At 39.9% G+C, this 13,437-nt stretch overlaps 1 protein-coding gene across 4 annotated transcripts in view; it reads right to left on the reverse strand.

The window, feature by feature from the left end:
• Nucleotides 1-490: 490 nt before the first annotated feature.
• LOC131939803 (uncharacterized) overlaps nt 491-13,437 on the reverse strand; it is a 34,242-nt gene continuing 21,295 nt past the window's right edge. The window contains exons 1-3 of one of the 4 annotated variants that reach the window (XM_059298341.1): nt 5,087-5,263; nt 3,173-3,312; nt 491-1,115 (exon numbers count right to left, since the gene is read on the reverse strand). In XM_059298341.1, the coding sequence (XP_059154324.1) occupies nt 536-1,115; nt 3,173-3,294 (702 nt within the window). In that variant the 5' untranslated portion in view covers nt 3,295-3,312; nt 5,087-5,263 and the 3' untranslated portion in view covers nt 491-535. Of the gene's footprint in view, nt 1,116-3,172; nt 3,339-5,049; nt 5,264-13,437 lie in introns of those variants that run through there. The other 3 variants (XM_059298332.1, XM_059298323.1, XM_059298349.1) reach the window with 3 other exon arrangements.

The raw sequence follows: 13,437 nt of genomic DNA on the forward strand, positions 1-13,437 counted from the left end.
CTGCTGTCTACCCTCACTAAATCTACCACACATGTGCTGTCTACCCTCACTAAATCTACCACAAACGTGCTGTCTACCCTCACTAAATCTCCCACACATGTGCTGTCTACCCTCACTAAATCTCCCACACATGTGCTGTCTACCCTCACTAAATCTCCCACACATGTGCTGTCTACCCTCACTAAATCTACCACACATGTGCTGTCTACCCTCACTAAATCTACCACACATGTGCTGTCTACCCTCACTAAATCTACCACACACCTGCTGTCTACCCTCACTAAATCTCCCACACATGTGCTGTCTACCCTCACTAAATCTACCACACACCTGCTGTCTACCCTCACTAAATCTCCCACACATGTGCTGTCTACCCTCACTAAATCTACCACACACGTGCTGTCTACCCTCACTAATTCTACCACACATGTGTTGTCTACCCTCACTAAATCTCCCACACATGTGCTGTCTATCCTCACTAAATCTCCCACACACGTGCTGTCTACCCTCACTAAATCTCCCACACACGTGTTGATCAGTCATGAGCAAGATCCGTCTCCCCCACTGAACGGTATCTGTACCTGGGATGCTGACCAGTCTTGTACAGGTAGAGACCAATGCCGAATACAAACATCGTTACACCTATGACCCCAGCCAAAGCCGCCTCGGCCACCTGAGGAGCGTACTTGATGGGAGACCGTTCGTCCACCATAGACGCGTACGACATTAGCGCCATACAGACACCCAGGTAAAGAGCTTTAGAATCCCTGAAGTTGGTAAAGAAGTCAAAGTTCCACATGACCAAATTTATGCCGTTCTGGCAGTACCGGCCGTCCTTGGTCCACACTGAAATACACCTGTTGACGTCATTCACGTGCTTGCTGTACACGTCAGCAGACGGCTGGCCGCATGTGGCCGTGTGGTTGCCCGGAAACCACTGACAGTATGAAGCGCTGTAGGCAACAGGCACGGCTTGAACCTTTGCGACCTTGTCTAGTTTAAACCACGTTAAATTGCCTGGAGTTAAGCCAAGGTACCCCAGCTCTTCTCTGTTGACTTTTATAAATTTCAAATCACAGTAAATATCCGCTCGACAGAAACAAAAATCAAATAATCTGTTGATAAATAATTCAGCGGAGTGTCAACTTTCAAGATATTCATATATATATATATATATATATATATATATATATATATATATATATATATATATATATAAATATATATATATATATATATATATATATATATATATATATATATATATATATATAGATAGATATATATATATATATATATAGATAGATAGATAGATAGATAGATAGATAGATAGATAGATAGATAGATAGATAGATAGATAGATAGATAGATAGATAGATAGATAGATAGATAGATAGATAGATAGATAGATAGATAGATAGATAGATAGATAGATAGATAGATAGATAGATAGATAGATAGATAGATAGATAGATAGATAGATAGATAGATAGATAGATAGATAGATAGATAGATAGATAGATAGATAGATAGATAGATAGATAGATAGATAGATAGATAGATAGATAGATAGATAGATAGATAGATAGATAGATAGATAGATAGATAGATAGATAGATAGATAGATAGATAGATAGATAGATAGATAGATAGATAGATAGATAGATAGATAGATAGATAGATAGATAGATAGATAGATAGATAGATAGATAGATAGATAGATAGATAGATAGATAGATAGATAGATAGATAGATAGATAGATAGATAGATAGATAGATAGATAGATAGATAGATAGATAGATAGATAGATAGATAGATAGATAGATAGATAGATAGATAGATAGATAGATAGATAGATAGATAGATAGATAGATAGATAGATAGATAGATAGATAGATAGATAGATAGATAGATAGATAGATAGATAGATAGATAGATAGATAGATAGATAGATAGATAGATAGATAGATAGATAGATAGATAGATAGATAGATAGATAGATAGATAGATAGATAGATAGATAGATAGATAGATAGATAGATAGATAGATAGATAGATAGATAGATAGATAGATAGATAGATAGATAGATAGATAGATAGATAGATAGATAGATAGATAGATAGATAGATAGATAGATAGATAGATAGATAGATAGATAGATAGATAGATAGATAGATAGATAGATAGATAGATAGATAGATAGATAGATAGATAGATAGATAGATAGATAGATAGATAGATAGATAGATAGATAGATAGATAGATAGATAGATAGATAGATAGATAGATAGATAGATAGATAGATAGATAGATAGATAGATAGATAGATAGATAGATAGATAGATAGATAGATAGATAGATAGATAGATAGATAGATAGATAGATAGATAGATAGATAGATAGATAGATAGATAGATAGATAGATAGATAGATAGATAGATAGATAGATAGATAGATAGATAGATAGATAGATAGATAGATAGATAGATAGATAGATAGATAGATAGATAGATAGATAGATAGATAGATAGATAGATAGATAGATAGATAGATAGATAGATAGATAGATAGATAGATAGATAGATAGATAGATAGATAGATAGATAGATAGATAGATAGATAGATAGATAGATAGATAGATAGATAGATAGATAGATAGATAGATAGATAGATAGATAGATAGATAGATAGATAGATAGATAGATAGATAGATAGATAGATAGATAGATAGATAGATAGATAGATAGATAGATAGATAGATAGATAGATAGATAGATAGATAGATAGATAGATAGATAGATAGATAGATAGATAGATAGATAGATAGATAGATAGATAGATAGATAGATAGATAGATAGATAGATAGATAGATAGATAGATAGATAGATAGATAGATAGATAGATAGATAGATAGATAGATAGATAGATAGATAGATAGGTACATATGTATATATATATATATATATATATATATATATATATATATATATATATATATATATATCCGTATGTATATATATATATATATATATGTATATATATATGTATATATATATATATATATATATATATATATATATATATATATATATATATATATATATATATATATATATATATGGATATAAACAAGGACGATACCATTTTAAAAACACGTGAAAGTTCTTACGTGCCGTAGTAATCCTCAATAAAGACCAGAGATGTGTTGATTGCAGCGAATGTGAAGACTAGGATCTCTCCTTTTGCGAGAGACAACATCAGTCCTAGCAGAAGGCAGACTTGTGACGTCATCTTCTCTTACAGCTGACACTGGTGGAATCAGATCAGACCTGACTCTGATGTAGTGTCAGGGTTAGGGTAGGACAAATGTTAGTGTCATGGTTAGGGTAGGATAAATGTTAGTGTCATTGTTAGGGTAGGACAAATGTTAGTGTCATGGTTAGGTTAGGACAAATGTTAGTGTCATGGTTAGGGTAGGACAAATGTTAGTGTCATGGTTAGGGTAGGAAAAATGTTAGTGTCATGGTTAGGGTAGGACAAATGATAGTGTCATGGTTAGGACAAATGTTAGTGTCAGGGTTAGGGTAGGACAAATGTTAGTGTCATGGTTAGGGTAGGACAAATGTTAGTGTCATGGTTAGGGTAGGACAAATGTTAGTTTCATGGTTAGGACAAATGTTAGTGTCATGGTTAGGACATATGTTAGTGTCATAGTTAGGGTAGGACAAATGTTAGTGTCATGGTTAGGACAAATGTTAGTGTGATGGTTAGGGTAGGACAAATGTTAGTGTCATGGTGAGGACAAATGTTAGTGTCATGGTTAGGGTAGGACAAATGTTAGTGTCATGGTTAGGGTAGGACAAATGTTAGTGTCATGGTTAGGACAAATGTTAGTGTCATGGTTAGGGTAGGACAAATGTTAGTGTCATGGTTAGGACAAATGTTAGTGTCATGGTAAGGGTAGGACAAATGTTAGTGTCATGGTTAGGACAAATGTTAGTGTCATGGTTAGGGTAGGACAAATGTTAGTGTCATGGTTAGGACAAAAGTTAGTGTCATGGTTAGGGTAGGACAAATGTTAGTGTCATGGTTAGGGTAGGACAAATGTTAGTGTCATGGTTAGGACAAATGTTCGTGTCATGGTTAGGTTAGGACAAATTTTATTGCCATGGTTAGGGTAGGACAAATGTTAGTGTCATGGTTAAGGTGGGACAAATGTTAGTGTCATGGTTAGTGTAGGACAAATGTTAGTGTCATGGTTAGGGTAGGACAAATGTTAGTGTCATGGTTAGGGTAGGACAAATGTTAGTGTAATGATTAGGATAGGACAAATGTTAGTGTGATGGTTAGGGTAGGACAAATGTTAGTGTCATGGTGAGGACAAATGTTAGTGTCATGGTTAGGGTAGGACAAATGTTAGTGTCATGGTTAGGGTAGGACAAATGTTAGTGTCATGGTTAGGACAAATGTTAGTGTCATGGTTAGGGTAGGACAAATGTTAGTGTCATGGTTAGGGTAGGACAAACGTTAGTGTCATGGTTAGGGTAGGACAAATGTTAGTATCATGGTTAGGGTAGGACATATGTTAGCGTCATGGTTAGGGTAGTACACATGTTAGTGTCATGGTTAGGGTAGGACAAATGTTAGTGTCATGGTTAGGACAAATGTTAGTGTCATGGTTAGGGTAGGACAAACGTTACTTCAGTGTTGTAGGTAGGGTATTTTTTCCACAGAAAATTAAAAAAAAAACATCATGTAACTATGTCATATAGTTTTAAAATGTAAAATTTTTATTTTAAATTTTTAGTTGTCAGCGAATAAATTTTTGACCTACTAAATGAAGGAAAATAAAAAATAGAAAATTCGACAACAATAATGATAGAAGACATCGTCAAACTAGTAAGGGTGCATTTCTCATTTTAATTAATGAAATGTACTTTTTATCTCGATCTAGAACTATATCTAGATTTAGATTATTTTCACCTACTTAACTTAATAAAAGCTCAAATATTGAAATATATTATAATTAAAACTTATTTTGATTACCACATTAATATTCTAACACTTGTGGAACGCTCTCTACCAGTGTAGACATCCATCAAGACTAGCTGCTAAAAACTAATATAGCAATCCATCAAGACTAGCTGCTAAAAACTAGTATAGGATTCCATCAACACAAGATCTAGATATGAAGTTTAGAAATCCAACTTTCTGTTTTAACGACAAGTAAACAGGATGTAAATTCAAATTCCTGAGGATGTTTAATAAGGAATCTAAGTAACCTCGTTTAGTGTGCAGTTTTCGAAGAAATTGTTGATTAAGTGTGCATGAAAAGTGTGCACACTTACAACAACCATCTTGTCTCAAGACTGCACACCGTCGGAACTAACAAACAACTCCTCTACCCACAGTCTCCCACACACCTCCTCTAACCACAGTCCCCCACACATCCCCTCTACCCACAGTCCCACACACATCTCCTCTACCCACAGTTTCCCACACATCCCCTCTACCCACAGTCTCCCACACACCTCCTCTACCCACAGTCCCCCACACATCTACTCTACCCACAGTCTCCCACACACCTCCTCTACCCACAGTCCCCCACACATCTCCTCTACCCACAGTCTCCCACACACCTCCTCTACCCACAGTCTCCCACACACCTCCTCTACCCACAATCTCCCACACACCTCCTCTAACCACAGTCCCCCACACATCCCCTCTACCCACAGTCTCCCACACACCTCCTCTACCCACAGTCCCCCACACATCTACTCTACCCACAATCTCCCACACACCTCCTCTAACCACAGTCCCCCACACATCCCCTCTACCCACAGTCTCCCACACACCTCCTCTACCCACAGTCCCCCACACATCTACTCTACCCACAGTCTCCCACACACCTCCTCTACCCACAGTCCCCCACACATCTCCTCTACCCACAGCCCCCCACACATCTCCACTACCCACAGTCTCCCACACATCTCCTCTACTCACAGTCTCCCACACATCTCCTCTACCCACAGTCTCCCACACAATTCCTTTACTTACAGGCTGTCACACACAAACCCCACTAACTAACCCCCACACAAATCCACCACTAACAACATAATCCCTTTATGTAACGAGAACATAGAAACATAACTTTATTTTCTCTTCTTTTAGCATTAAAATGAATACACTTCTATACACACAACTACAAATACACTGTATTACTTTTTTCATATTTATTTTAAACAAGGCTTTTTGATTTAATGGATAGAAAACTCAAACCAAAGTTTTAAAATACACAAACATTTAATTCATAGGTGTGTAACTATTGTATTTAAAATGGTCTAAAATGCCAGCTTGGGTAGGCGAGGTCGAGTAGGTATAGCTCATGGTGGTTAAACAGATAAGTCTCGAGTTCAAACCCTGCGGCAGATGATGCTCGATTGCTGGGGGACAGCAACTCTGCTATAAACGACAAATCCAAAATTAAACAACTGTAATAAGCCTACTTATTATGTAAACATTGATCAATAAACGTCTGGCGATAACTTAAGACGTTAAATTGTTTTTTAAAAAATCAGTTAATAATTAAAAAAAAACTTTGAATCTGGTAATGATGAAGACTTCTGTGACGGGAGTTATATCAAACAGGCTCTTAGAAATATTCATGTCACAGTTTTACAGCTGATGTTTCAGTGAGTTAAATAAATAAGACAATTGTCCCATGTCTTATTGTCAGCTTCTTGCGATACAGGGATGTGACGTATTAGTGTTTAATCTTTGCTGAGTGTTAGAGGAACATCATACACAATGTACGGCTTAACTCTCTGGTTGGTAGAGGAACATTTATGAGAGACAACTCCAAAATTAAACAACTGCTGCCTTGTAGTTCTTGGTTGGACACAGGCAAATGGCGCGTAACAGGTTGACACGTAATCATTAATTGTGGTGGAGGAAATTACGTCCAACAATACATTTAAGAACAAGAAGAAGAAAAAAAACTACTTTAACACTCTTTAAAAAACATACAAGTACTAAGTAAAAAATATATTATAGAAACAGAAGCAATAAATCTACTAAATACAAAGAATATAAACAAGTCTTTGTTTATAGTTATAGATCTAGAAGTACTTTTTACATCACTGAGACACTTTATACGCTACAATAATGAAGCATTTGCTAAACGAACATATGTGTTTTATTTCTTTTTACTTCATTATTCCTAGTAATGTCCACTTGAGAATAGCCGTTAGAGATTGAATTATCTGGTACCCGAGGTCTGAGCATAGTGATCTCTATGGGTCTGTCTGTAGCCGCAGTGTGCTGTGTGCTGTGTATTGTGTGCAGTGTGCTGTGATGTTGACCACTTCCTGTGTCAAGTGACTGACCGCTCACACTGACCATGTTGTAAAGGTTTTGTAACACACGGGAGGGTTCCCCTAGACTGGAGTACTCACTCACGTCTGGTCCCACCTGACCTTCTGTCTGCGTCATATCCGGTGGTCCCACCTGACCTTCTGTCTGCGTCACATCCGGTGGTCCCACCTGACATTCTGTCTGTGTCACATCCGGTGTTCCCACCTGACCTTCTGTCTGCGTCATATCCGGTGGTCCCACCTGACCTTCTGTCTGTGTCACATCCGGTGTTCCCACCTGACCTTCTGTCTGCGTCATATCCGGTGGTCCCACCTGACCTTCTGTCTGTGTCACATCTGGTGGTCCCACCTGACCTGTCTGGGTCATATCCGGTGTTCTCATCTGACCTTCTGTCTGTGTGATATCTGTGATTAACTGGCCTCCATCTTAAGACGTGCTCTTAACAACACGTGCATAGCTGTAGAAATACCTTTGAGGACCCGAGGCATTAGTTTCTACATTACGTTTTTATCCAAGTTTTCTACACTTTTCTTCACGCCACTATCTTCATCTCTATTATTATCACATGCTACAATTATATTTTGATACTCTTGTAGGCTGCCAGTAAATGCTGATGGTAATTTTGTATGATCTTGTGCTTTTGGGCTACCTAAGTTAAGATCAATCTCTGTGTAAGCGCTGCCTACTGTCAGATCCACTTCCGTATAGGCGCCATCTTGTCTCACAGACTTTTCCAAAGTCCTTTGTCGTCTTTTCTTGAAGAAACACACTAATACACTAACTGATATAATTATAATTAACACTACAACGCCACCAGCAACACAGCCTGCTATAAGACCAACGTTGTTAACACCAGTTGTTGATGATGGTGTGAGTAGAGTTACTGCAGTTGGTGATGATGTTGTGAGTAGAGTTACTTCAGTTGTTGTGCTGAGCTGTCTCGTTTTACTGGTGCCACAATCACTAAAGCGGATGAAATCACTGTCTGTAGAATCAACAGTACAGTCGTGATTCCATAACACAGTTATGTAATTCGTGTAGTTTTTTTCGTTGGTGAATTGCAAGAAAGTACATCTGTTTGCATTAGTGGAAATTATGTTGTAAAGGCCAGGGAGTGGCAAATTACAACTCAGACGAGTAGAGATATTCAGATCCCATTGACAATATGAAACATGTAGGACTAAACTATCATTGCTGGTCACTGTGCCTGGGCTGATATATCGTCCGCTATAGCTGTTGTTGTCGTTGGTTGATTCGACACTCAAATCACAGAATGTGTTGCTATTCAGACAATCAACCCAGCTGGCAAAAGCATAAATAACTTTTAAAATTTAGTTATTAATACAAAAAAGAACTGCACGAATAACATCAAATCTGATAACTTATACACCTGCTGCTATCAAACATGAGAAAATGCTGATCTAGAAAGTCCAAACTAAGTCAAACAAAGTTAAATAATAAATACATAAAACGTTTAAACGTTTATAATTACAAGCTTTTATAAATGCACTAAAAAGAAGAAAATAATAAAAAATGTATTAAATATAAAATAAATTTTCAAAAATATAATAAATCTACGGTTACTTTATATATATAAACAAGTTAATTAAAAAGTCTAGTGACAATTTTAGCGCAATTTCCTTATGTTATATAAAAATAGCTCTGTCGAAGCGTAAATGAATAGCAGGGTTAGTTAAATCATTGGTTAGTTATTAAAGCGTTTTTTTTTTTTCAGTATTTTACATGTTTTATTTACAATAGAGTTACATGACTAAAAACCATTGCGCGCCTAGCTACTGAACGTGATGACGCAGCCATTGAACGTGATGGCGCAGCTATTGAACGTGATGACGCGTGTGGTGTGGTTGGAAAAAATGCCTACTAATTCGGTCCAAATTTTAATTAATTAAAAAAAAAATTTGTGACCGAACGAAAGGATATTTTTGAAAACTTTCTTCGGCAATATTGTTCTAAATTATGGCATGAATCGATTGGTACATGTTTGAAGTCGTTAAGTTGTCAGGTTGCCGAGATATGGGCCAAAAACTGAATTTTTTCGAGGTTTTTTGGCTTTTCCGGGAAATACATGAAAGAAACCCGGATTTTTTATGGCCTATGCTCATTCCCGTAACTTGCTTAACATAAATGCTTTTGGAACTAGTCATCGATATTGCTTCGTTGAGGAGGAGATACGACTTAAAGCCCGGACACACATTCATCCATACATTCATTCATCCATTCATTCATCCATCCATTCCCAGAAATGACGAGTTAATAAACGCGATTCTCCAGAATGGAAATTGCGCTAAAAATACTTTGTAACCCTCACTCAGTGGGGATGCTTTTACCCACTGAGGTGTTGTGGTTAAGACGGGCTGACCCTGAGATTAAGTACACACCGACGCCGACAGTTGTTGTCAAGTACTCGTTTATTTATAGCATCGAGCCATGACGGCGATGCAACACACAACGAACTAGCCAAGATAGACCAAAAGATCCAAACAATCCAAAAGACCAAAAGATCAAAAGATCAAAAGATCAAAAGATCAAAATAGGAACAGAAACAGAAACTGTAGCCCTTCATTAGGTCTACATCTTGGTCCACAGACAGCAGCCTTGCGTGTGCGACACGGCTAGGCACATGTCACATGACATGGAACACAAGTAATTTCGCTCACAAAAGCATAAAAAAACGTCAACAGTTCAGTTGCAGTCCCACAGGGGCCGCAACCCAATGAATAAAAACTTCATAGTTTTATCCCCCTTTTGGCTGGTAACGATATGTGTTACACAGCCCCCCTCACAAATAAATGTACAATGGAATTCACATTTACATTTACATTTACACTCATACATAATAGTACTAAAAAAAGTTCAGTACACTAGTACACAGACATTAAGTCCTTTCAACTTAAATAGATTATTCCCGGCAAACCGGTAGAGGCTCCAGTGCTGGTACTGGTCACCACTTGATGCGCCAGGTTGAGTCGCTCGACGGGTCGTCGTTGACGGGTTGACCTCCGCAGCTCCGCTGGTGGTTCTGGGTTGATCCAAGAGTCATCCTCGTCCGATGCCTCGTCCCTCGCATTCACCTCATCCAGATGTGGGGCTGGCCTGACCATCACCTTGTCTTGTCCGTCCTGGGCGACCACCTCGGGCACGAAAGGCGTTGCCTCCGGCCGAAGTCTGGTTGGGACCACTACCTTGATTGTCAGTTCCTCACCTTCATCTGCCTCACTGGTTGGGACGATCTCTCTCCGTCGCTCCCCCTCCGCCACAGTGGGTTCAGCACTCGACATTGTATAGTCGGGTCGCTGCCAACCACGGCGGCGTCCACCACGTCGTCGGCCTCTCCTCCGGCGGCGTCTCCGACCTCTGCTTGTGTCATGTCTGTCTCCCAAGCGACGATCTTGCTCGCGCTGAGACTGACATTCATGGTGTGGCTGTCTACCCTTCTCACGCGCACCCTCCGGCTGCAACCCTCCTCCACGGCGGAACACCCGACAGCCGTACCTCCAGCCGCTAGGCGAGGTAACCTGAGCTGTGGTTGCTCGACACTGTGATGATCTCGGTGGCGTAAACTTGGGCTGGGAGCTTGGCAGCACACGCATCAGCATCCGCTCCCCGACGCTGATGGACTGGCGTTTCCCTGCTGCTGACCCCGTTGCCTAGCTGCTTTTCTCGGACAGTCGCGGACGAAGTGCTTCGTGGACCCGCACCCGTAACAAGCTCCTCTGGAGGGCTGTTGTTTCCGGGCTAGGATATCTGCCACCTTCTCCGCCAGACGGTCGAGTTGTTCCTCCGTGAGCATCAGCGGCGTAGTCTCCTGGCGACCAGCTACCGTTACTGCGTCGACCTTCTGCGCCAGACGGTCGAGTTGCTCCTCCGTGAGCATCAGCGGCGGCGTCGTCTCTTGGTGAACAGCTGCCGTTACTGCGTCGACCTGGATAGTCCTGTTAGCTGCTGCCGTGGCTACGACTGGGGACTCAGCTGTCCCGTCCAGCCTTTTAACAGCTTTCAGAACGTCCTCCACCTTCGGACTGGCTTCCCCTGCGAAACCAAATGTGCCGCGAAGTTCGAGCGCCAGAAGAGGTGAAACCCCCTTGCAGAAAGTGTGATACACCTTCTTCTGGGCATCGGCCTCAGTAAAGATACGCTGCTGGTTTAGCTTCGTCATCTCTGACCACAGTCGGCAGAGAAATTCCGACGCTGACTCCCTTGGATGTGGAGTGAGTCGGCTGAACTGCAGATACCTGTCTTCGGCACATCTGGTGTCGCCAAAAGTGCTTTGTAGGAGGCATAGCACTTCCTCTGGACTCGCAGCTTGCTTCACCCGCTCATAGGCAATCCCTCTCAGGCTGCCTAAAACGGGTGGCAACGGGTTCGGAACGCTGGTGTTCCGCAGCAAACACTGTACTTGAGTTTCCCATTCCGGGAAATTCACCTCCCCTCCTCCAGTGGGTGGAAGGCCGGTGAACACACTCAGCTTGCTGTTGTGTGCTGGAGCACACACCTCCACCTTCACGGGCCGCTGCGCATCTGCCTGCATCGCCGCCATCTTAGCCGTCAACTTGGCCAGCTCCTCCGTCAACTTCTCCAACGTCGGGTCGCTGTGTTCCATCCTACCTCCCAAGGTCAAGCCCCACGTTGGGCGCCAAATGTAACCCTCACTCAGTGGGGATGCTTTTACCCACTGAGGTGTTGTGGTTAAGACGGGCTGACCCTGAGATTAAGTACACACCGACGCCGACAGTTGTTGTCAAGTACTCGTTTATTTATAGCATCGAGCCATGACGGCGATGCAACACACAACGAACTAGCCAAGATAGACCAAAAGATCCAAACAATCCAAAAGACCAAAAGATCAAAAGATCAAAAGATCAAAAGATCAAAATAGGAACAGAAACAGAAACTGTAGCCCTTCATTAGGTCTACATCTTGGTCCACAGACAGCAGCCTTGCGTGTGCGACACGGCTAGGCACATGTCACATGACATGGAACACAAGTAATTTCGCTCACAAAAGCATAAAAAAACGTCAACAGTTCAGTTGCAGTCCCACAGGGGCCGCAACCCAATGAATAAAAACTTCATAGTTTTATCCCCCTTTTGGCTGGTAACGATATGTGTTACAACTTTTTAAAAATATATTAATGCACTACTATTTATATCACTATAATTAAAAGCGTGGGCCGCTTGTTTAAATACTTATTATTATAGCGGCCCACGCTTTTAATTATAGTGATATAAATAGTAGTGCATTAATATATTTATTATGTATTATTTTCTTATTTTTAGTGCATTTATAAAAGCTTGTAATTATAAAGGTTTTTATGTATTTATTATTTTTATACATTTTTTTAGTATTAACGAGTTATACGCATATTAAGACAATATAGTGTAGCAACAGATATATGATACACAATTTGAAAAACGGTTTTGCTTTAATAATATGATTAGTTTTACTATACGTGACACTTTAACTGATGTTTTAGTTACAATCCAAAAATTGCCACAATTAGCTGAACACATATCATACAACACAAATCTTTAACACTTCTTTAACCGAAGACATTAATATTGTTCAGTCTGCGGTCAAGTTTATAGCTAAAGTTTCAGTAAAGTATTATGAGATGGCGTAGTCTACTGGTAAAGAACTAGACTGCTGACCCAACTAAAAAACCATGCGTGCCTATTGAACGTGATGACGCGCTTTTGTCGTAGATGCCCCCCCCCCCCAATCGCTCCACGCCCAAGACAGCCGTGATGACGCGTGTGGATAGAACTGCCTACTGATTCGGTCCAAATTTTAATTAATTCATAAAAAATAATTAAGTCAGTTTAAATGTCACAATGCATTGTCTTCATGTCTTGACCCTCGTACCAATTCAGTCAGTTAGAAGTGCCTGCTATTTCGCACTGGCGTTTCGATTTAGACAGACAGAATGACGACAGACAGAGGAAGTGAGTCAAATAAAAGCTTGTAAAAAACTTTACCTCCTGGTAATGTTACGGCTGATTGTATATTAAGAAAAAACAAATAGCGCCCTGCCGGGGCGCT

Source organism: Physella acuta, unplaced genomic scaffold, assembly GCF_028476545.2.
Source record: "Physella acuta isolate Inbredline_101_S28 unplaced genomic scaffold, ASM2847654v3 ptg000019l, whole genome shotgun sequence".
Classification (NCBI taxonomy): domain Eukaryota; kingdom Metazoa; phylum Mollusca; class Gastropoda; family Physidae; genus Physella; species Physella acuta.